General features: G+C 34.4%; 1 protein-coding gene across 7 annotated transcripts in view; it reads right to left on the bottom strand.

The window, feature by feature from the left end:
* The window catches only part of LOC108634619 (lysine-specific demethylase 6A-like), a 182388-nt gene that overhangs the window by 41350 nt on the left and 123974 nt on the right, over nt 1-17064 (bottom strand). For all 7 annotated transcript variants that reach the window (XM_018044664.1, XM_018044665.1, XM_018044667.1 and 4 more), the window contains 4 exons: nt 7671-8431; nt 3882-4011; nt 2457-2562; nt 1716-1921 (listed from right to left, as the gene is read on the bottom strand). In XM_018044664.1, the coding sequence (XP_017900153.1) occupies nt 1716-1921; nt 2457-2562; nt 3882-4011; nt 7671-8431 (1203 nt within the window). The remainder of the gene's footprint in view (nt 1-1715; nt 1922-2456; nt 2563-3881; nt 4012-7670; nt 8432-17064) is intronic.

Raw genomic sequence — 17064 nt, 5'->3', positions numbered from 1 at the left:
ACTTCCTTGAAAGACATAATCTATCAAAAGCAACACTGGGAGGAAGAGATAATCTGTAAAGTACATAACTACTGAAACTAAATCAATCATTTAGTAACTTTGCAGAACAAAAAGCACCACAGTGCCCAGATGAGGACACTGATAAAGAGTTCCACCAAAAATTCAGGAAGAAATTATGCCAGTGCTCAGCAACCTATTCCAGAAAATAGAAGCAGACACAATCTTTCAACTATACTATGAGGTCAAGGACAATGACTACCCTAATACTAAAAACACTGACAGAAAACTACAGACCCAAGAAAAATCCTCAACAAAGTATCAGCAGATCACATCCAACTATGCAGAAAGACATTTATACACTATGGCCAAATGGGATTTATCCAATGCACGCAAGGTTCAGTTCAGTTCAGTTCAGTCGTTCAGTCGTGTCCAACTCTTTGCGAGGTTCACTCAACACTACAAAAATCAATCATTATATTACATCAAACGTCCACAAGTTAAAAAAGAAACAACACATGATCATGACAAATGATGGAGCAAAAGAACTGACAAAACTGAATACTTGTGCATGATAAAATCAGTCACTGAACTAGGAATAGAGAGAAACTTCCTCCACTTAATAAGATTATCTGTAGAAAATTATTTGGTTCAGTTCAGTTGCTCAGTCAGGTCCGACTCCTTGCAACCCCATGAATCACAGCACGCCAGGTCTCCCTGTCCATCGCCAACTCCTGGAGTTCACCTAAACCTATGTTCATTGAGTCGGTGATGCCACCCCACCATCTCGTCCTCTGTCGTCCCCTTCTCTTTCTGCCTTCAATCTTTCCCAGCATCAGGGTCTTTTCAAATGAGTCTTCCCATCAGGTGGCCAATGTAGCAGAGTTTAAGCTTCAACATAAATCCCTCCAATGAACATTCAGGACTGATTTCCTCTAGGATGGATTAGCTGGATTTCCTTGTAGTCTAAGGGACTCTCAAGAGTTTTCTCCAGCACCACAGTTCAAAAGCTTCAATTCTTCAGTACCACAGTTCAAAAGCTTCAATTCTTCAGTACTCAGCTTTCTTTATTGTCCAACTCTCACATCCATATGTGACTACTAGAAAAACCACAGCCTTGACTAGATGGACCTTGGTTGGAAAAGTAATGTCTCTGGTTTTTAATATGGTGTCTAGGTTGGTCATAACTTTTCTTCCAAGGAGTAAGCATCTTTTTATTTAATCATATCTGAAGTTAGGCTCAAAGCATTCTCCAACAGTCCAGTGAACAAGGCAAAGAATATTTTTAGATGCTTTTGTAAATTTCTGCTTCTTTTGCAGTTTTATTTAGAGGCTATTAATGACAAAGAAAGAGTACTAATACTTCTTTATAGAGTATTTTTCAGATAAAATGAAATGGAAATGCTTTTTTACAAACCAATTAAAAACGAGAGCACTGCCCAGATAATATTCTTCGTTGAAATCAGGGTGCAATTCTATGTAAACTTATTTTAACCTATTTTAAGTAGAAACATTTCAAAAATAAGGATATGCTATAAAACAGTATTTTCTCTATTAACAATATGTACTTCTGCTAATATAACCTCATTTAAACCTTCAATAGTTTAATCTATTGTTTATTGTAATACTTACAAAAGCTAATTACATTAACTGAATACACTGTTAGAGAAGCAATTACATTTAATTTAGAAAACAAATCTCCAGGAAAAAACACTTACTCTCAGTGACTCCTGGAAGGAGGAGGCCTGGTACTGTGCATACTTAGCAATTGTAGTATGAGATCGATTACTTTCACAACGCCAGATTTTCTTTGTTCCAGTGGGATCCCAGTTTTCATCTGCTGGTTGCAACAACTGTGTTCTCACCTCTACTGTGTGTTCATTGTTAGCTTCTACCAATGTTTTAGTAGAGAAAAGCCCTAGATCTACATGAATAAATAAGTTTTAATAAAAAATAAAACTGTTTTTGGTATAATGAACATTTCAAAAGTTGTTTAAAAAAATTCTTTATGATGTTCCATCCATTTCTCTAAAGACTGCTTCAAGCCATATAAGGGCCAAACTTACATAGCAGTCCCATGAATCATCAGATTTAACCACTGTGACAAGGTGTAACAAGGGACTGAGGGACATAAGCAGGCTCTGGATCTAATTTTACCTACATCTTAAATGGCAAAACGTCTTCAATTAACTAACCTTAGTCATTCATGATGCTTAATAATACCAAATTAAAAAGGAGTAAAAATCTATCAAAAATTGTCAATGGCTAATATAGGCATCATGTTAAAAATGTGCTAAAGTGACTGAGACAGAAAGAAGGTTGTTTCCTACTATTAAAATGGTTTAATGGTTTCCTACCATTAAAATAAAAACGGGGAAACATCTAGGAAAAAAGTGTGTTTCTAGTAGTTTTAAAAAAAATGACAGTAAGAGAACTTTCAACTTTTTAAAAAAACTTACCCAATTTAAGAGCTCCAGCAAGACCACGTATTACTGTAACAGGGTTTTTGGGATTTATACAAAATTGATGTAATGGAGGAAAGAAAGCATCACGTTTACTTTCCAACTGTAAAATTGAAACGTTTTGTTAGATTTCAGAAAATGACCAAGTACGGTCCTGAAATACGTTTTCATTGTTTGTCCAGGCATTTTTACATCAACAATATACTTCAGCCATTAATGCTGAGTGCTGCATACTACAGTGTTTTAGCATTAGTCCTTTCAGGAAAATTCTATGAGAAGAAAATCACTATATACATCTGTCTTTAAAAGAGATACACTTTAAATTTAATAAATTCTGAAATGGTGTTATAAACTTTTTAGATCACAATACTCACAAAAAGATTGAAAGAGGTTAGCAGTTCAAAAGCATTTCCCAAGTGAACTTACCAAGCATACCTCCAGAATTCTTATAAAAGAGGTATGGAAAAAGTAAAATATAAACTTAAATATTGAAAGTGTTTTAAAGACTATTATTAAAATAAAAAATGATTCAATGACAGGAAAAAAAGATAAATCTCCAGTTTGCATTTAATCCCCAAAAGTTCAGCTTCAGGGGTTGAGCTTTATTTTTATAACTAGACCTTCCTTTCACAATAAGTCAGTGTAATCTAATGTGGTAATTTAAGAGTAAAATTTGGTTTTATATAGCATCTGCAGGGTAAAGAAAAAAAAAATCACAGAAATTGTTTTGAATTAACTTCTATCAGGTTTCTTTACCAAGACCTAAATTCCCCAAAAGTAAAAACATTTAGCTTCAAATTGAAATTTTTGAATTATTTATTCTTAACCCTTTTAGTAACATGCACTAATCATAACCACTTTGCTGCTTACAAAAATTTTTGCCTTAAAGCATAAAATTAAGCTCTGTAAGATGGCAGAATGTAGATTTAGAATCATGTAAACAAAAAACTAAGACAAAAACAATTACTTACTGCTACTCTCAGAGAATCTCACTCCAAAAGTGAGAGACACTTTAAATTTAAATATTCCCTTCAAAAAATCTTTCTAGAGTACAGTGGCAAAACTTTTTCGAAGAAAGGACAAATGGTAAGTATTTTTTGTTTTATGAACTATTTTCTTTCACAACTAGTTAAGGCTGCTAATCAAGTGCAAAGCAATCAGATGACATATAAATAAATGACTATGACTATGACTATGACTATGTAACAATAGAACTTTACTTAAAAAAAGAGGTAGTGTACCATATTCAGTCTGAGAGATGTTGTTTGCTATCCTCTAGGACACAAACATGGTTTTCCAAAGCTTTCAACTTTAGAGAAAAAATTTAATTTTCTCTAAGAAGATTTGCATTGGTTTAAAAATACATCTAAAGGCAGACAAGTTCAGATACCTGGGTTATTACTAATTAGCAAGAAGACTTACATAAATACTAGGTGTGGGTGGATTCAACTTGTCCTTTGGCAAAGGTGGGTATGGAGAAGTTGGTGGTCTTGGAGGTGGACATTTATCCAACAAATTGTGACTATTAGACAAGCCATTTTTATCTAAGTTCCTAGAAATAAATTAGAAGAAATATATCAGTTATGCAATGACTGTAAAAACAGGAGATTAAAACAAGAGAAAAATCTTAAGTTCTACGTTCAGTAAAGTAAAATAATATACACTGTTTCTTCAGAACAAATAATTGTATTTTTGGAGAACAAATTACAAATTATATTTAAAACTTCAAATTATACAACTACACAAGCTGAAGTAAAATCATTGTTCCTTGTTTGGCTTTATTTTTGCTCAAGGGAAGGAAAGCCTGAAACTTAGGATTTTTTTGCAGAACTAATGAAAACCAAAGTTTCAGATGGAGTAGTTATCAACTTTGAAATGCCATAAAAAACAGCTCGTAGTATGTAGAGCCTATTTTGGCCTTAGTTACCTGAACAGGTATCTAAGGGGGATTTTGGCAATGAACGTGCACAGTGCTAACCACTGAACCACCAGAGGATTGCCTGTGATAGGGTTTATATAGTTACAGATTAAGTAAAAAATGCAGACTTTTCTATTTTTAAACAATTTACAAATGTATATTACACTAAAATTTTACAATTAACTAGCAATTAAGTTTAAATGTTAAATCAGTCTCTAGGTTTCATTATCTGTCCACAAAGCATAGTGACTTGTGTGGTTCAAGTTGCCTGTATCTTAAGCTTCTAAATTTAAAAATACGATTCTAATTTATAAACGCCACAGAACTGATTTTACAACCAAAATATATGTCAGAAGCTAATATAGGAAAAAATATATCCTCCTTAGAACAATGCATTAAGAGTCAATTATAATCTCTATATAATAAAAAGGAATTGGTTTTAATTATGTCTGTCACTCTATGCTTTCCACAAAATGATTTAAGTTTGATTATAAAAGACTTGTTTCCCAGTGAGAGATGTACTACAATATAATATAAATATTTTAGAATACTCTAACATATGGATCAAGGATTTAATTGTACTTGAAAAAATAAGCTGATTTACCATCCTGTATATGAAAAATGAGTAGGATTTTTATAGTCTAATAACACTAAATTAAGAGTATACAGAAAACTCAAGCAATTCAAAGTAAAAATATATATGAAAAGAGGCAAGAGCAAGGAACCCAAAACTGGCCTAATTACTTAAATGGGGAACTTACATTTTAAAATTTTAACAGAAGCAAAAATGCTATAAATGAAATCAAACGCTGGCAGTTTAAAATTTTAATAACCCTTAAAGCTTTTCTATGAAATATAACAAAAGAGAACACGCTGCTCAAAAAGTACAATGAAATCAAAAGATCCATTACTATGTCCCTATGAACCAGTCAAATCAGAATCTAAAGTTATTTACCAAAAGAACCAATGTTTTTGAAAATAAAGGAACCATCCTTTTTTTTCCTTTGTAAAATACCTATCAACCTTAAAGTATGAACAGTTTGCACAACAGAAACACATGAATTTCTAAATAGGTATGACTGCACTGCTATTCTAAGAAAAAGTTACCATAAAAATCCAAATGGGAAAGAAATGAAGTTGGGGGAAAAAAATGGAGGTGGGAAAGACAAAGAATATCTCACTGTAGCAAATATGTATTATTACTTAAAAATTACTTTAAAAATACCATACTTAAAAATATCTTATTGTGAATGGGAGGTGCTCTATAGATAAACTAATAAACAGATTTTTTTTTTCCTTATTAAGTTTCTCATACAGAGATTAAACCCTCTCAACTGTTGATTCGTTGAACTAATCAGAATTCAGTCCAGTAAAGAACACATCAGCATTGGGTAACAGGAATTGTCTCCACATGACAGTTATTATTTGCTATCTATTTGGCTGTGTTAAACTGGAGTAATTTTATCCTCAGTTCAAAGCCTGACATTCATGTTCTTTCCTCCTTCCCTTCTCGTCTATTCTTTATTTTTTTCTTTACAACTTTTGGATATGGTGATGGTGTCCTTTCACTAGTAAACTGCCAGCCAAATTTACTGGAAAAACCATGCATCCATATGTAAGTTATTTTCAACTTACAAATTTACACATTTTTAGCAATAAAACAAGTCCTTTTAGTGGTTTTGAGCTTAAAATTCAATCTAAAACATGTACCCCATAATGATGCTCACATATATTTTGTAAAATAAGATGGGAAAATTAAAATTTAATCCACTATGAAAGGCAAAAATTTCTTACTCATATATTTTTAAAAATATCAATTATTTCCATTTTTCTATTATTCTATCTCCATTAACTGCAAGTACAAACTATATAAACATTTAAGACTTATGTCAGCTTAGAATTTTATAACACATGTTCAGTGGTTGATCAGTGATAGTTTCTAAGATAATCTAAGTGTCTGAAAAATCTAAACATGTTTTAGTTTCAGCAACTGAGAAGAGAGGTAAAGACTCCCAGTTTCAGAAGACTTACAGTAATTAAGCAATAATTCTTTTTTCATATTTGAAATTCAAAACCTGAATTAAAATAGTCAAAATAGATAAAAACTAATCTTCAGATTTATATTTAATGGTACATATCTTCTATTTTATTTCATTATAATCTCAATTATTCAAATTTCAAATTGATTATTCAAATTTCAAACTGAATTATTATTCAAATTTGTTTTAGAAAATTACACAGAAGTATTACCCCTAGTATTTTAACTAACACACGTTTTACTCTTCTATACAGCATCTAAGTATGAGAAATAAGATAATTTTAGATTAGATTTTAAACAAACAGAATAAAAACAGTACTTTAAAATGTGTGCAACAGTTTTCTTTTTGAGATGATAAAACCGCTGAAAAATTGTGCTGGTGGTTGGTGCATTATATGGAAATATACTAAAAACCATTGTACTGTATGTTTTAAAGGGATATATTGTAAGGTGTGTCAATTATATCTTAATAAAGGTGTTTTCAAAAAACATGAATGACTAAGACTGTGTAGAATATCGAAATGTATACAATTTCACAATATCAAAGAAAGTGTTTCTCATCTTTTTGTGTCTTATTGTTTGAAGGTAATGAAACCCATTTAAGAAATAAATTTTTGAGGTTCATTCTTCTAAGTGAAAGTGAAAGTGAAGTCACTCAGTCGTGTCCGACTCTTAGTGACCCCATGGACTGCAGCCTACCAGGCTCCTCCATCCATGGGATTTTCCAGGCAAGAGTACTGGAGTAGGGTGCCACTGCCTTCTCCAAGAAGAATCATAGAATATAGCTTGACTTCCCAAAGTGACTGGTGGTCTATTAACACTTCTCAAATCTTTGTTCCTTTCTCTTGTCACTCCTGCCTGTTTAAAATCTCTTCTAGAATCACAGAAAATGTTCCCAGAAAGAAAGCAATCAATAAGGTTTTACAGATTTTCTATCAAATATAATTTAATCCATTCACTGGTTTCAATCCCCAATCATAGAGAATATGACAACAGCCCTGATAATCAACAGAACTCAGTAATACTAGAGATGTGCTTCTCACAATGTTGTACAAAAACGCTTTTTACATGTAATACACCGATAGTTTATGCATGATACTGAGTAATAACAAAGTTCCTTTTGAAATAATTATTTTAGACAACTGACTACATAATTACCTTTTATATTTCTTACAAAATACAAATATTATCTCTGTTTTCTGATCAAGTCAAAAGTGAACTATTTTCAATTTGTGATAAACTTTCCCATACTAACCTGCATGCCTTCAGAACTTCTGCAGAATTTGAGTATATGGACACAGACATCGATGGTATGATCGGAGAATCAGGTTTGCGGCTAATCATAGGCAAGCTTGTATTTTTAGAGCTGTTTGAGTTCTCTAGCCCTTTTCCATTAACTGTTTGTAACCTAATGTGAGGACTGCTGATGCTGGTAACACCAAGGGTAGTGGTCTGGTTGGCAGATTTTGGAGCAGTTGTAGAAATGATTGAAGAGTGTAAAGAGGCAACAGATTTATTAGTCTTTGTATGACTTTCTGGGTGAATACTACTGACTTTGTCACATGCTCCAGTCATCATATTCTCATTGGCTTTTCCAATCAACAAGGAAGACATCTGAGGATTGTCTGAAATTAAATTTGGTGACGTAGAATCTGTACTGTTTGGACTGCAAATAGGTTCTGCCATCAATTGCTGAACACGATTAGAAAGTCCCTTGACACCAGCACAGCCATTAGGTGTATCTTCAGTATGACTGCTTATTTCAGGCACAAAAGATCTATTTCCTGAAGGTGTGCTCTCTTTGGTACAACAAATGCCTTGTTGGTCACCTGAGGTAGCAGTATGAGAGAGGTGATTGAAAGCAATTCCCTGTGTTACTGAACTAGTAGGCAGCATCCTATGTGAAGTCTGAATATTAGTGCTAGCTGCCTGGAGATACAGGGCAGGATCAGTGGAAAATGAAGGCTGTTCATCATTAGATCCTGGCAAATGTGAATTCTGACCTTTGTTAAACCCCTAAAAAAAAGAGAAAAACAGACTTTTAAAATTCAATACTGTAAGTTCCAGCCAGATATTAAACAAACAGCTAATGCATACAAAGAACAACACTGCGGATTAAAAATGTTAAATAAAAGCTAAACAACTAAATATGTAACATAATATAACCAAAATTGTAAAAATAATTTTTAAAAGTTTCATAATCTTATGATTAAAGTGGTTAGTAACCTTGAGGGAAAATCATATTTCTGGGCTGTGTAACTGATTTCATTTACTAGTGTGGCAACGTAATTCTTCATGGAAGTCTTTGAGAAATTTTAGTGTCTAATTCAGATATATACATTTTCATTAAAAGAGAAATGACTAAGTAAATTTAGATATGGAAAAACATACATATAGTCATTACTGATTGAAACTATGAACACATCTTAAACCAGATTACCAACTGTAACAATGTACTGTTTTATATGAAAACAGTGTATATATTAATCCTTTAAAATTAATATTGAATCTATAATAGAAAAGTAACAGTTATCCTTAAAGAAAGCATATGAAATCTTATTAATTTTTTCCAAGGAATATCTCAGTCTTTCCCAGCATCAGTCAAGGTCTTTCCTAATGAGTCAGCTCTTCGCATTAGGTGGCCAACGTATTAGAGCTGCAGCTTCAGCATCAGTCCTGCCAATGAATATTCAGGACCACTTTCCTTTAAAACTGAATGGTTTGTACTCATTGCAGTCCAAGGGATTCTCAAAGAGTTTTCTAAAGCACCACACTACAAAAGCATCAATTCTTTGGCACTCACCTTTCCTTACGGTCCAACTCTCACATTCATACATGACTACTGGAAAAACCATAGCCTTGACTAGACAGTAAAGTCACTTTATCTTAGTCAGTAAAGTGATGTCTCTACTTTTTAGCATACTGTCTATGTTGGTCACAGCTTTTCCTCCAAAGAGCAAGCATCTTTTAATTTCATGGCTGCCGTCACCATCTACAGTGATTTTGGAACCCCTAAAAATAAAGCCTCTCACTATTTCCACTGTTTCCCCATCTACCTGCCATGAAATGATGGGACCAGATGCCATGATTTTAGTTTCCTGAATGTTGAGGTTTAAGTCAACTTTTCACTCTCCTCTTTCATTTTCATCAAGAGCCTTTGTAGTTCTTCTTCACTTTCTGCCATAAGGGTGGTGTCATCTGCATATCTAAGGTTATTGATGTTTTTCCCAGCAATCCTGATTCTAGCTTGTGCTTCATCCAGTCCAGCATTTCTCATGATGTACTCTACATGTAAGTTAAATAAGCAGGATAACAATATACAGCCTTGATGTACTCCTTCCCCAATTCTGAACCAGTCCCTTGTTTCATGCCTAGTACCAACTGTTGCTTCTTGAGCTGCATACAGGTTACTTAGAAGACAGGTATGGTGGTCTGGTATTTCCATCTCTTTCAGAATTTTCCACGGTTTCTTATGATTCACCATGAAAGACTTCAGAGCACTCTGTGAAGGAGAAGTAGGATGTTTTTCTGGTACTCCCTTACCCCTCTATGATCCAATGGATGTTGGCAATTTGATCTCTGGTTCCTCTGCCTTTTCTAATCCAGCTTGTACATCTGGAAGTTCTCAGTTCATGTACTGTTGAAGTTTAGTTTGGAGGATTTTGAGCATTACCCTGCTAACATGTGAAATGAGTGCAATTGTATGGTAGATTGAACATTCTTTGGCATTGCCCTTCTGTGGGATAGGAATGCAAACTAATCTTTTTCAATCCTGTGGCTATAGATGTGTTTTCCAAATTTACTGGTATAATAGGTGTTGAACTTTAAGAACATCATCTTCTAGGATTTGAAACAGCTCGCTGGAATTTAATCACCCTTTTTGTGTTTCCTGTCTAGAGATGATCCTTTAGCATTTGCTGGAGAGCTGGTTTGGTGGTGCTGAATTCTCTCAGCTTTTGGTTGTCTGTGAAGCTTTTGATTCTCCTTCATATTTGAAGGAGATCCTTGCTGGGTATAGTAATCTGGGCTGTAGGTTATTTTCTTTCATCACTTTAAGTATGTCCTACCATTCCCTCCTGGCCTGAAGAGTTTCTATTGAAAGATCAGCTGTTATCCTTATGGAAATCCTCTTGTGTGTTATTTGTTGTTTTTCCCTTGCTGCTTTTAATGTTTGTTCTTTGTGCTTGATCTTTGTTAATTTGATTAATATGTGTCTTGGGTGTTTTGCCTTGGGTTTATCCTGTTTGGGACTCCCTGGGTTTCTTGGACTTGGGTGATTATTTCCGTCCCCATTTTAGGGAAGTTTTCAACTATTATCTCCTCAAGGATTTTCTCATGGTCATCTTTTCATCTTCTTCTTCTAGGACTCCTATGATTCGAATGTTGGGGTGTTTAATATTGACCTGGAGGTCTCTGAGATTGTCCTCATTTCTTTAAATTCATTTTTCTTTTTTCCTCTCTGATTCATTTATCTCTACCATTCTATCTTCTACTTCACGAATCCTATCTTCTGCCTCCGTTATTCTACTATTTGTTCCCTCCAGAGTGTTTCTGATCTCATTTATTGCATTATTCATTATATACTGACTCTTTTTTATTTCTTCTAGGTCCTTGTTAACCCTTTCTTGCATCTTCTCAATCCTTGTCTCCAGGCTGTTTATCTGTGATTCCATTTTGATTTCAAGATTTTGGATCATTTTCACTATCATTACTTGGAATTCTTTATCAGGTAGATTCCCTGTCTCTTCCTCTGGAATTTAATCACCTCTACTAGCATTGTTCATAGTATGGCTTCCTAAGGCCCACCTGACTTTACACTCCAGGATGTCTGAGTCTATGTGAGCGATCACACCACTGTGGTTACCCCAGTAAAAAAGGCCTTTCTTGTATAATTTTTCTGTGTATTCTAGCCACTTCTTAATCTCTTCTGTTTCTGTGAGGTCCTTCATCTTTCTGTATTCAACAATACTTGATACTTAATACAGACAGAATAGGTTTTTTTTTAGAGTTCACATTACAGATTAGGAGAAATACAAGTCTCAACAGAATTAAAATCATAAAAAATATATTCCCTGAACAAAACAGAACAATACCAATCATCAAAAATATAATCTGAGAAATACCAAAACTTTGAAAAATATTCAACAGAATTCTCAATGTTTGAAATTAGGATATCACAACAGAAATTAGAAAATAACTTAAGGCAATACTTCAAAAACAAATCAAAAATGTAACTATTCATAACAACTGAAAAAGACGACTGGGAGAAGTTAAAAGAGAACTAAGTAAATGGAGAGAAACTATATTCACGGTTCTGAAAAATTAGTCATTTGACTTAAACACATAACACACTTCTATTAAGTGCCAGTGGATACTTTTGATACAAACTGACATAATGACCCCAAAATTATATGAAGATTAAAAAAAGACAGCAGAATCAAATCAACTATAAAAGGAAAGAAAATGTTATACAAGTATTATCTAAATCTCAGAACATATTCTGAAGTTACAGTGATCAAGACAATTAAGAAGTATTAATAAAAGCTATATTGATCAGCAGGACAAAAGAGTGGAAAATAAAAACAACACCGGGAGAAAGAGATAATCTGTAAGCATATAACTATTTAAACTGAATCAATCATTTAGTAACTTCGCAGAACAAAAAGCACCACAGTGCCTAGATGAGGTCACTGATAAAAGAGTTCCACCAAAAATTTAGGAAGAAATTATGTCAGTGCTCAACAACCTGTTGCAGAAAATAGAGGCAGACACAATCTTTCAACTATACTATACTATACTATACTATACTATACTATGAGGTCAAGGACAATGACTACCCTAACACTAAAAACACTGAGAGAAAACTATAGACCAAAGGAAAAACCTCAAGAAAGTATCAGCAGATCACATCCAACTATGCAGAAAGACATTTATGTATTATGGCCAAATAGGATTTATCTAATGCATGCAAGGTTCATTCAACACTAGAAAAATCAATCATTATAATACATCACACATCCACAAGATAAAAAAGAAAAACCACATAATCATGACAACTGATGCAGCAAAAGAACTGACAAAACTGAATACTTGTGTATGATAATATTACTGTCACTGACCTAGGAATACAGATGAACTTCCTCCACTTAATAAGATAATCTATAGAAAACCTATAGCTAATGTCATGTTAAGCTGGGCTCAAAACATTCCCCAACAGCATATAAAACAAGGCAATGATGCTCCCCTTTCACCGCTCTTTCATCTACCACACTAAAGTAGACTGATATAACAAAACAAGAAAATGATATAAAATGGATACAGATTATAATTAAAAAGGAAAAAATGAAGCCCTTTGTTCAAAACGACATAATTACCCATTAAAAATTAAAAGAATCAAGAAACCTACTTCGAAAGGTTAGTAAGGATATAGCAATGTTGCAAGATATACAGTTAACATACAAAAGTTAATCACATTTCTATAATAGTAATGAAAAAGTGTAATTTCTAAGGAATCTGCCTGCTAACGTAGGAGACAATGAGTTTGATCCCTGAGTTGCAAAGATCCCTTGGAAAAGGAAATAGCAACTCACTTCAGTATTCTTCCCTAAAGAATCCCAGGATCAGAGGAACTTGCAGTCTACAGTCCATGGGGTCCCAAGAGTCAGACATGGCTTAGACTAAACAACAACCACTACATTAGCACTTGCCCTAAAAAGTATGTATGAAAAATTCAATAAAATAGTTATCTGAAACCTTTATGAAAAAAGTACAAAGCACTGACTAAAAAATAACTAAGTAACAAGAGAGAGTTTCCACATTCTTCAGAAGGAAAACTTAGTATTATTTAAGATGTCAGTTTTTACAAACTTGATTCACAGATTCAATGCAAGCAAATAAAAATTCAATGTTATTTTTACAAATTTTTAACAAAGTGATTCTGACATAAGAAGAAGAGACAAAAGACCCCCAAAATCCAACATAATGTTGAAGTACAACATTAGAGGACTCACACAGGTTTATTTAATGATTTTAATATAAAGCTAAATTAATCAAGGCAGCATGGTACTGACAAAAGTAACAGATAAATGATCAACATAACAAAATACATAGCTGATAAATAAACCTACAGAAATATAGTCAACTAATCTCTGACAACAGAGCACAGGCAATAAAATGAAGCAGAGACAGTCTTTTCAAGGAATGGTGTGGAAAATCTGAGAATTCATATTGAAAAAAAGAATCTTTGGGAATTCTCTCGTGGTTGAGCAGTTAAGAATTTGCCTGCCGATCAGGGGACATAGGAATGATCCCTGGTCTAAGAAGATCTCACATGCCATGAAGTAACTCAGCCTGTGCCCCACAACTACTGAAATCTGTTTGCTCTGGATCCTGCAAGCCACAATTATTGAGCTTGTGTGCTACAACTACCAAGCCAGTGCACTAAAGACTGTGCTCCACAACAAGGGACATCACCACAAGGAAAAACTCGTGCACCGTAACTGGAGTAGCTTCTGTTCTCTTCAACTAAAGAAAGCCCGGACACAGAAATACAGACAAGGCACACTTGAAAATACATATATACATAAACATTTTAAAATTATTTAGCAGAAGAGAAAGGAAAATTTTTACACGTTACACCAGTAACAAAAATTAACTCCAAGTGAGCCTTAGACTCAAATATAAAATGCAGACGTATGGAACTCCTAGAAGGTAATATAGGTGAAATTATGTAGCATGGTGCAATGTTTTAAATACACTTTCTAAGGCACTATCATAAAAGAAAGAATTGATAAGCTGGAGTTCATTAAAATTTAAAACTTCTGTGAACGACACTGTAAGATAATGAGAAGGTAAATGAAGACTGGGAAAATATATTTACAAAAGGCATTGCTGTTCAGTCACTCAGTCGTGTCTGACTCTCTGCAATCCTATGGACTGAAGCACACCAGGCTTCCCTGTCTATCACTATCTTCTGGGGTTTGCTCAAAGTCTATGTCCATAGAGTTGGACTGATGTTGAAGCTAAAGCTCCAATACTTTAGCCACTTGATGCAAAGAACTGACTCATTAGAAAAGCCCATGAGCTGGGAAAAAGTGAAGGCAGGAGAACGGGATGACAGAGGATAAGATGTCAGATGGCATCACTGACTCATTGTACATTAGTTTGAGTAAGCTCCATGAGTTGGTATCAGACAGGGAAGCCTAGCATGCTACAGTCCATGGTGGTGCAAAGAGTTGGACATGATTTAGTGACTGAACTGAACTGAAACATGCTCCAAAAATCATCAGTTATATTAGATTTTAAAAAAAATGATACATCACTACCTCCCTATTTGAATCAGTAATATTTAAAACACATCAACTGAATGTGTCCACCAAAATTGCTACCCTCAAGTTAAGTCTTCACTGTATATGAAGCAAGGCCTTCAAAGGTGATTAGGTTAGAAGAAAGGAATTTGTGTCTTCCACCATCAAGGGGCTTCCCTGATTGCTCAATACTAAGGAATCTGCCTGTCAATGCAGGAATCATGGGTTTGATTTGTGTCAAGAAGACCCCACATGCTATGGGAGCAACTAAGCCTGTGTGCCATGACTACTGAGCCTGTACTCTAGAGCCCAGAAACCACAACTACTGAGCCTGTGCTCTGCAACAAGAGATACTACCGAAATGAGAAGTCCGAGCATCACAACTAGAGAGTAGCCCCCACTCACGGTAGAGAAAATCCTGTGCAGCAACGAAGACCCAGCACAGCCTGAAACAAACAAATACATAAAATACCAACCACAGACATTCATTTTGTGAACTACAAGTACAATGAGAAGAGAGTCAACTATGAGTAATAAGAGAGCTCTAAAAAAACATAAAAATCTGTTGATGACTTGATCTTGCATTTTTCTGACTCCAGGAGTATAAAAACTCTGCTGTTTATAAAGCACTCATTCTGTGGTACTTTTAGTCTGCCTAAACCCAGCAACTCTCAGTTGGTGGGAGAAGCTAGAGTAAACAGAAGCCTCAGTCACTGAGGGAGGCAATGAACATAAAAGTCTTTGTAGAAGATAGCTGTCAGTTTCTTAGAAAAGTAATTAGTGCTCTTATAGTATGATCCATTCATCATGCTCTTCAGTCTTTACCTGAACGAGTTAAAAACTAAGTCCACACAAATCTGCACAAGAGCCCCATGTATTTTGTTAGAATATTCTCTGATCCTATGCGCAGCTAATGTACATAATCAATATTGTGAATTGAATGAATAACAAGAAAAATATATCTGAACTATTTGACTTTCCTGTCTGTTTCAGCATAAACAAATAAAGGAGACATAGTAAAAAAAAAAGAAAGAAAGAAAGAAAGAAATAATAACACAGAGTGAGTGCATAAACAAAGTGCAGTTAATGCAAACAACTAAGTGATCAAAAATAAATATAGTTATCATCTCAAGGAAACACACAAAGAAAACTAAATGTATATTGGTAAGAGAAAATCATTCTAAACAGGCAACATCCTGTATGCTTTTAATTATACGACATTCAAAAGCAACCATATAGACAATAACAAGATCTGTTGTTTCTACATATTGAAAGAAGGCTAGAGGAGTAAACTGTGCACAGGGTATGTTTACGAATCTATTTTGTAATGAAGATAGACACATATCATATACATTTGTCAAAATCATATAATGTGCAATAGAAAGAATGTATCAGAATGTAAATTATGGGGCTCTATCATATTCCAGTATATGATGTTCAGGTTAGTGGAAACATTGGTAGGGGGAGTAGTTTTAGAGACTTTTCACAATTTCTGCTCAGTTTTTTAAAACCATTTAAAGTGATATAAAATGTAGTTAATAACTTTTAAGGAGGTGGCTGTTCAAGAAATCCCTATCTCTGTATCAAAACTGAATGTCTCTCATTTCCTCTTAGGATTCATCAAGCCCTTCACAAATTAAACCTGATCCTTTGTGTTTCATCTTTATAAACTACACTGTAGCTACATTTGCTGTGACTTGCTCTTCTAAATTCAGTTCTCTGAGACTGTAACTTCTTAGTTCCCTCCTAATGGCACCCCACTCCAGTACTCCTGCCTGGAAAATCCCATGGACAGAGGAGCCTAGAAGGCTGCAGTCCACGGGGTCATTGAGGGTCTGAGTGGCTTCACTTTCACTTTTCACTTTCATGCATTGGAGAAGGAAATGGCAACCCACTCCAGTGTTCTTGCCTGGAGAATCCCAGGGATGGGGGAGCCTGGTGGGCTGCCGTCTATGGGGTCGCACAGAGTCGGGCACGACTGAAGTGACTTAGCAGCAGCAGCAAGCTACTTTCTCCACAGTGCAAATCAGATTTTATTGTAATTTATCATAGGTGAATCTTTTTTCATTAGGCTTTTTACCACACTAAAATAAATGCTTCACAGCTAGTAGAATATTGATTGTATGCAGGATATATCTGCATATATTAAATAACTGCAATTAAAAATCATGGCCATGATACTTTCATTCATTAAGCAATGGAATCTGAAAGAACTATGTCTGTGGTTATTTTCTTTACCTTCAGACTGTCTAGCATAATTCATATATATATTACTTTACACTAGATACGTAACTACCAGATAGGTAACTGCACAGATGACCTTACAACATTGTATTAATACTG

The sequence above is a fragment of the Capra hircus genome, unplaced genomic scaffold (genome assembly GCF_001704415.2).
Source record: "Capra hircus breed San Clemente unplaced genomic scaffold, ASM170441v1, whole genome shotgun sequence".
In the NCBI taxonomy this organism is placed as follows: Eukaryota; Metazoa; Chordata; class Mammalia; order Artiodactyla; family Bovidae; genus Capra; species Capra hircus.
Note: the sequence above shows the minus strand (reverse complement) of the source record. Positions and strands in the feature narration are given on the sequence as shown.